At 47.0% G+C, this 8,098-nt stretch overlaps 1 protein-coding gene across 2 annotated transcripts; it reads left to right on the top strand.

Annotated features, from left to right (window-relative positions):
* Positions 1 to 3,099: 3,099 nt before the first annotated feature.
* LOC127306715 (uncharacterized) lies at positions 3,100 to 5,921 on the top strand. Of its 2 annotated transcripts, none has more exons than XM_051337410.2 (7): positions 3,100 to 3,447; positions 3,556 to 4,153; positions 4,325 to 4,444; positions 4,538 to 4,603; positions 4,698 to 4,763; positions 5,236 to 5,274; positions 5,372 to 5,921. In XM_051337410.2, exons 1-7 carry the CDS (start codon positions 3,143 to 3,145, stop codon positions 5,552 to 5,554), a joined length of 1,377 nt encoding a protein of 458 aa, XP_051193370.1. In that variant the 5' UTR covers positions 3,100 to 3,142; the 3' UTR covers positions 5,555 to 5,921. The 2 variants fall into 2 exon arrangements, with proteins under 2 accessions (XP_051193370.1, XP_051193369.1); XM_051337409.2 differs by having other exon boundaries at positions 4,532 to 4,603.
* The last annotated feature ends 2,177 nt before the right edge of the window (positions 5,922 to 8,098 follow it).

Raw genomic sequence — 8,098 nt, 5'->3', positions numbered from 1 at the left:
ACTCGAATTTATCGAAACGGCGTGGGGCGAATTTGCGAATGAACGAGTGATCGAAGTGATGTTTTTTGGTTTCTTGAAGACAGATAATAGAACAACCACACTCCTCGATTTTATTATTAAGGGCAAGACACTTATCCTCTGAGTTCATACCTCTGATATTCCAACAGAGGATCGACCAGCAAGTTTGAGCTACCATACGGGAAAGTATAAAGGAAAGGACACAACGACAGACGCTAAAAAACTGACAGGACACGCAAGCATACTAGGCAGGATAAAGGAAGACACCAGAAGACACCAAAACGACACAACACGAGGAGCGGTGATCATAAGCTTAAGGCTCCGCATTCTCTTCCTTGTCCACCTGTCCATCTTCCTCTTCAACAGCTTGGAGCGCCTCCTGGGTTATCTCCTCCTCTGGCACCCCGCATAGATTGATGGCAACATGCTGAAGAAGCATGATCGGTGTAGGCGGAGGTGCATCTGAATCCTGGTTCTCTTCTTCATCAGTCACTGCTGGCTGGTTTACTGGGCATCTATCTGATTCAGGCCCCGGTGGAGGTGTAATGGTCAGAGCGTGGCTCGGCTTGACGTGAGACTTGCGCTCCACGCGATCAGATATGATTGGTTGTTTGAACCCTTGATACTTGTTGCTACGCGGGCTGCGACGCAGGCTTTCCACACTGACTTGAATCTGACGACGGCGTTTGCGAGACGCCGCGGCAGTGCTTGATTCCGCCTCATCGGCAATAATGGCTGCTGCAGTGACCTCTTCAGGGGGGGGAGGGGCTGGTACAAAAGGCACGATGGCAAGAGGATTTTCCGCAGGGTTGGGCATGGGCCCCCAGATCGGATGAACAACGGTGCGCTCAGAGCGTGAAAAAGGGTTTAACTGAACTTCTGCTATAGCTGCTGCAAGGGCATCTGAGAGGCTGATGGCATGTTGCACGTTCATGAGAACTAGCTGGTCGTCAGTGCTGTCCGTGTCTGAGACAATGTGTCCAAAGTCCAGGCCTGCATCCTCTAGGTCCTCAAAATTGAATCCTTCATCCTCTAGGTCATCGTAAACATTGTTTTCAGGTACACTTCCGTCTCCCGCATTGACTCCTTGCTCTGCCGGGATGGAATTAAGCTGCACTAGGCTACCTGGAGGGGGCTGCGGCGAGCCAACCTGGTGCTCCGCATTGACTGGCTGCCAATCAGGATGAAGGAATCCGTTCCCTTGCTGGTTGACATCCTCTGTAAGGGCTAGCCACGGGTGGGGGTTTCCATTGGTAGGGATTGGGTCTTCCAACTGAACCATGGTTGGGAGGCCGCTGCCTGCCTCCGCCTGTGCGAGACCCCTCAGAAGAAAAACTGGTTAAGATATTGAGTGCAACCAAACGTGTTAAGATATTTTATGGGGCTTGTTGTCCAAAACATGAAAAATAATATAAATAGTACAACATGTCAGACATTTAAGGGGGTATGTTGTCCTACACATGGAAATAATAGCAATAGTGCCAAAGCTTGTTAGAACTTTTTCGTGGAATTGTTGTCACAAACTTTAAATTAAATAGCAATAGTACCATCTATAAGAAATTTTCGGGGGTTTGCTATCATGAAGATGTAATCAAAAAGCAGTACTTCCACGACCTGAAAATCATTAATCATGGATGCAGAAGGTGATGCACATGGATTTCTTTCGAGGAGAAGCTGCCTTTGTGGCTCTAGGTTGGCGTCAAGAGCAGCACATGGGAGGTGATAGAGGGGATGTCGTGGAAGCATCGATCACATGTGGCATGATAGGAGGTGGTCTTAGTTGTAAGTGTTGGATCGACTCATTTACGCGCGTCCTTATAGGCATGGAGAGCGTATGCACGAGATCAAATGCGATGGCGGTGACATTGGGCGAGGAGGTCATGGACTCTCACCTTAAGTATCTGGCTTATTTTCCTCCCCTTTTGTTGGCCATGTGAGGGCAGCGATGACGCTGGCCAACGAAGTTATGGCGGCTCTCTTTTGGGTGTTGCGGCTTTGATGATGGTCGCTACGAGTGAATGGTATGATTAGGGTTCTGGACGAGGGTGTTGCGGGACGCGGATGTGAGAAACAAGGGGAAGGATGAGAGATAGGGTTACACTATGATACTTTAGTGCAAAATATAAACCTAGGCGGGCAATTGCAAGGAATCCGAGCAAACTTGCCTGGTTTGATTGCAGCTTTTGATGTTGGTTTTTTCATGAGCTGACTGTAAAAATATTTTTGACAACTTACTATGTAGTAGTGTGTGCTACAGTTGGGAGACCATCTAAAATTCTAACAGTAGTTAAGGGCGAAAAGGTACTATTTTCGTGGACAAACGGTACTCCCTCCGTTCCTTTCTGTAGTGCCTATATATTTTTGACATTTGTTTTATAATATAAGGTTGTAGCTTAGCTTTTCTTCAATTAGCCCCTCTCCGTTCAGCTCCCAAATCGTTCAGCTCCCAAATTTGTTATGGTAAGTTAGGAAGATATGGATTTCCCAAATTTTATGTTGATCTCAAATCTTTCAGCTAGGAGTTTTGTGTAAAAAATACTATTGCGCTAATTTCCGTGCCAAAAAGCTGTAGGCACTATAGAATGGAACGGAGGGAGTATTAGTTTAGTCGTCAAACAATAAAAGGGTTGATGAGACCAGATAAAGCGAAATGCCTCTAGGCTCTAGCGAGCTAATATTTTTTGAAACGATATAGCGAGCTAATATGAAATGCAACACTTCAGACTGTTCAAGAAGCTGAGCTGCACGAAAATTCAAAAGTAGAATAATATAACGGCCTAGCTACACGTAGCTAGCCCTTGCTTCACCAAGATTTGCATAAACAGTTCTTAAAAGTACGGAATCACACTAGCTATATCATAACAATCTAATAATCTGAAACTTTTAAAGCATGGGGTACTCCACAGCATACAATTGCACTAAATATTTAAGAAAAAGAAAAGAGACAAAATTCTCAATGATGTCTTCCCGCATGCTTGCGTCATCTTGACGTGTGTATATCCTCCTCAAAAACCTCGCCGGAAAATATTCCAAACGCCTATGATCGACTACAAATAGGCCCCCCACATAACCTTTGGTCCACTCCACTCGGTCCACTGCGCCTTGTTCGATCCACGCAGGCTATATGCATCTACAAGCAGGCGAGGTGCACCTCCAGTATTTCATGCCCCGGCAGCCGCAGGACGCAACCGACCGTCCGGACTCCGCCGCGTGCGCCTCCTCCACCACTTCGCCGGCCGCCACCATGTGGGAGTATCACCAGGCTCATGCGGCCTTGCAGCCTTCCCCCTCCTGGAACCCCTACGCTGGAACTACGGCGGCGCTTCTCGACGGCCCGGCCTTCACTGCCGACTCGGCGCCGGCGGTGGCAGACATGCACCTGCCGGTTGGCGACCACATCCACGGCCATGCCTGGAGCCACGGCGAACTGTGAGTACTTAATTATACGCATGCCCTACGAACTCCCAGGAGAATGCTTGATGTGTCGTGCATGTGTGTCCTTGATCATCGGGAGTTAACTATAGTTTGTGTCTTCAGAAGCAACGACAGCACCGGCTACAGGGAGAACTTCCTGGACCTGCTCGCGTCGAAGAACGTGACGCCGGAGATGTTCGAGGACGTCCCCGCCGGCCGTTATGCTACAGCACCAGCCTCCCTGACGGCGCGGTTCGAGGCAGGCTCCGACATCTCTCCGATGAAGTACGAGGTCGCCGCTGGCTCGCCGCTGTTCTTGGGGAGCGGTTCTAATGCTGTGCTCGAAGCCCAGGGGATGAACTTGCTGAGCTGCATGCCATCCTACGTCGACGGCCACCATCAAAGGAAGGAAAGCAGCAACCACCACCAGCAAGACCACGGGAACCCCATGGCTTCCTTTCTTCAGCAAATAAGTACCCGCACTAGTGCTGGGGTGCACGCTAGCCTAGACTATTCAGGCTTGGGTGGACTGGACAAGATTTGCCAAGAAGGCCGAGGAATGGAGGCGGCAAGTCCTTTTAACATCAGGAGTCTCCCGGATTTCAGCTCCTTCGGTGGCTACAGATCAACCAAGGAACCGACATCGGTGCCGCCTCCGCCATACATGAGATGCACCGATAGGTCGTCTGATAGCAGCAGAAAAGAGCAGGAGATCGTGCCGGTAAGTTGCGCGTATGCACAATTGCACATACATATCCATGCCATTTGATGACAGTGGTCCATAATATACAAGTAGTGGTACGGTACAGCTAATTAGTGGCAGCCGTTCAAAAACCAGCATATATATGTGATTTGCTACGTGAATTTGAGTTGCAGCATGTGGTTGTTGCAGGCAAGGAGTAGCAGCAGCGGCAGTGGAGCCGCGGCGAGTGATCGCAAGAAGCGATCATCCGAGGAAAGGCGCGAAAGTACAGGCAAGAAATCCAAGCAGGAAGCAGCATCACCTCCTAAGGTAACAGCAAAAACAAGTTCAATAATCGATAGCAAACCATCCAATTAGCAGGGTTGAGGTGATCATTGGGTTAATTACCAAATGCAGCAACAGGTTCCTAAAGTGAAGCTGGGGGAGAAGATCACAGCACTGCAGCAAATCGTTTCGCCGTTCGGGAAGGTACACGCACGAAGAACTTGTTCATAGGTCGACACTAGTGAAACTACACTTATTCTACTCTAATTAACTTGTTTAAAATTGGACATATGAGCAGACGGATACAGCATCGGTGCTGTTTGAAACCATCAAGTACATCAAGTTTCTGCACGAGCAAGTACAGGTAACACTATTGCAAATGATATTCTTCTAAACGATCCCTACATGCATATGGTCTGTATATTTTGACCTACCTAGTCACAAAAGCTTCCAGAAAAGTAGACTATTCCTATACACCCAAGCTAACATTCCTAGTAAAAAGAAAGTGTACTCCAGAGGAGAAACGTACACGCACACACACGATCGAAACACGATCCGTCCAAGATGCAATGAATCGTCGCAACGACTGTTTAGCTGGTTCCACATATGACATTGACTTTGTCGAGCTCCCTTTTCTAAGTGGACTTCCTAGTCATGCTTAAATATACCCGAGAAACAACATAAAGAATGTCTCAACTTGTCCTGTCTCGCACACTACCAGAAACATGAGATAGGGACAGTGCACGCATACATGTCGCCATCGCAGATCGAGAGTGGCCCTTTTGAGTTGAGCTATGCTGATTGGCCTGCCTCTCCTACTTTCTTACTCTCTGCAGCTGCTAAGTGAGCCGTACACCAACGCGAGCAGGAACAAGGTACAAACTTACGGCAAGATTCGTTCTTTTTAGTTTTTACACAAGTAATCGGGATTGATTTGTGCATAGTAAATCATTATTGGTGTCACTTTTTCAGGTTAACTGTAACAACATTCCATGGGGCGGAGTTCATGCGGAGGCGAGCAAGGGAGAAGGACAGCATGACCTGAGGGAGAGAGGGCTTTGCTTGGTCCCTGTCTCGTGGACACCAGAAGTGTACCGGGACGGCAACGCGATGGACTACTGGACGCCGGCGTACAGGGGCTGCCTGTACCGGTGATGCCTGCCTAACTGATAGCTGCAAAGTTTCTGATCCGTAGCTCTGCCGCTTGATCGACAGGCGATTGATCCGACTCAACTTATGTAGGATATACTACGCCAGCTGATAGGCTGCTTGTGGTACTTTTATTTCGTGCTCCAATCCATAATAAGTGTAACGGCTTTAGTTCAATTTAGAACAAATTTAAACTAAAGCCTCGACACTTAATATAGATCAGAGTGAGTAGGTTATAATTCTTTCGCTCAATTACTTTGCACTTCAAGTTTGTTGATCTGTAACGAGTAACGACAGCTCTGCCGCAAAAATGGTCTGAATCAACATTAGGTGCGGACTTCCCAGCTACTAATATCAGCAGATGTTTCAAGTTCCTCTACTAGTATATATAGTTGTAGGTTATTGGTATCTCCATCATGGGAGGAAAACTTCCATTGGTGTGTGCATCAACTCTACCTAGTGAATTGTCTAACCACAAACCTATATTAATCAAATCAGGAGATATATCTCGAATACCACCAATTTTTAGATTTGAAAATTGTTGGTTCACGAGGACTGACTTAAAAGATGTAGTGAGTGGGGTGTGGAATAAAACATATCTTGGAGAAAGGAAAATATATAGATGGAAAAAAAGTTTTGAATGTTTGAGGAAAACTTTGAAATGATGGAATCTAAATATAGAAGGGGAATATAGGAACAACAGGGGGGACATTGCTCTCAGTTGGATGAAATTGATAAGAAAGGGAAACTCTATGGCCTTACACAGGAAGACAGAGTTACCAAAAATGCAATCCAGGACCAACTGAGGATAATTATCAAAGAGGAGGAAATTAAATGGATACAAAGGACAAAAGAAAAATAACTTCTTGAGGGAGATAATAACACTAGATATTATTACTCAAAAGCAAATGGGAGGAGGAGGAAAACTTTGATTATTAGTTTGAATCAGGATCAGGAGATAATAGAAGGTCATGAAAATCTCAAGAGATACATTACTGACTTCTATAAAAAAACTCTTTGGCAATCCAGATGTTACTAATATTGATGAGGACATCCCTACTACACCACTACCTTCGTCATTGCAAGATGAAGATGAAGCTGTTGTAAAGCTCAAGTCCAATGAAGTTCGGATTGGACCAATTACAAGGGCTCGTGCGAAGCTACTTAAACAGCAGGTGAACTTGTTCATAAACGATACTTTGATTGATGAGAACTTTATACTGCCTAAGTCCTGTTACTTATGTATAATCAGGTATCAAGAGGAGACAAGCATCGCACGAGGAGGAGAGGAGCAGCTGGACGTGAAGATGGACGTGAAGCTGGACATGGAGCTGGACATGAAAGATATCTCATGGTCGCGCGAGGGAGGAGCGGGATGCGCAAGAGGAGAAGACGAAGTCCAGGCCGGCCCAGCACCCGGTCAGACCGGCCGCCACGCCGGCGCGCCCGGTCCCTGGCCCGGTCCTACCGGGCGGTCCGCCGGACCCAACCCGGCGACAACCGGGCGCCACGCTGATGCCAACCGGACGGGTTACCGCAGAACAATTCCCGCGCCCGGTCAGCACCCGGTCACTGGCCCGGTTTAAACCGGCCAGCCCGGTCCCAGGCCCGACCGACCGCCCCCCAGACCGGCCGTGTCCGAGTCTGTCTCGACCAGATTTATTCTGGGTCGGTTATTTTTGTATCTTTTCAACCTGAGATCGTCCTGAACCCCTATATAAGTGCCCATGACACCCCCAAAGTAGGTTTAGACCACGTTTAAGATAAACCCTAGTTCTTAGTTGTTTGCTATGCAAAACTATTGAATCCCAACTCTCCAATTCGTTGCGATCTGGAGTTTTATGCTACTGAAAATTTGTGTGATTTGTTGTTCCATTGGGGATTAGAAGATTGCAATCTACCGCTTCTTGGTCGGCGGCTACGTGCGCAAGTGTGTGGAGTTGCGAATATCTTGCAGGGTTGAGAGCTGTTGCATTGGCGACATGAATCAATCGAGAGACTTCGTCAGCGTCATACAAGTTATCCTCCTCATATCATCGATTCCATCCGCTGCTATCATCGCGTGTTCATCACCACCCGTCGCTTACTCAGAAGATCGGGCCACCCCTTATCATCTTGGTATCAGATTTCCAGTTTTTCTCAGTAAGCCATCCACAATCCACCCCATAGTTGAGTTGTGAGTGTTTCCTATACAGAAAAAGCCATAAAAAGTTAGGGTTAGGGTTTGCCATAGCCTTAGATTGCACTAATTCCGAGTTTTAGTTGCTTTTCGTAGTTATTTTTGTGTATCTTTTCTTCCATCTAGTATTGTTAGGGTTTGAGTCTCCACTATCATCTAGTTTCAATTTTTGTTACTCAGAGTCCACATAGCGTACAGTGTGCTTGTTCCCAACCATAGACACAGCCTTTCGATATAAGTGACTAGGAACTTCCCCAGAAGAGACTAGTTTTACCGCTCGGCAGGCTGCTCGTTAGGTTATCGGTGCTTTGCAATTTCTGTTGGTCGTGTTATCAAGGAGTTGTGTCAAAAAAAATAAAAATAAACAAAGA

Source organism: Lolium perenne, chromosome 6 (genome assembly GCF_019359855.2).
Source record: "Lolium perenne isolate Kyuss_39 chromosome 6, Kyuss_2.0, whole genome shotgun sequence".
NCBI lineage: Eukaryota > Viridiplantae > Streptophyta > Magnoliopsida > Poales > Poaceae > Lolium > Lolium perenne.
The sequence above is the reverse complement of the archived record's forward strand: the minus strand, read 5'-3'. Positions and strand labels throughout refer to the sequence as shown.

Excerpts from the sequence above, each read along its gene's own strand:
- LOC127306715 (XM_051337409.2), top strand. The coding sequence starts at position 3,143 with ATGCATCTACAAGCAGGCGAGGTGCACCTCCAGTATTTCATGCCCCGG. Across the intron at positions 4,154-4,324 it reads AAGAGCAGGAGATCGTGCCG|GCAAGGAGTAGCAGCAGCGG; the intron begins GTAAGTTGCGCG and ends TGGTTGTTGCAG. Across the intron at positions 5,275-5,371 it reads CCAACGCGAGCAGGAACAAG|GTTAACTGTAACAACATTCC; the intron begins GTACAAACTTAC and ends TCACTTTTTCAG.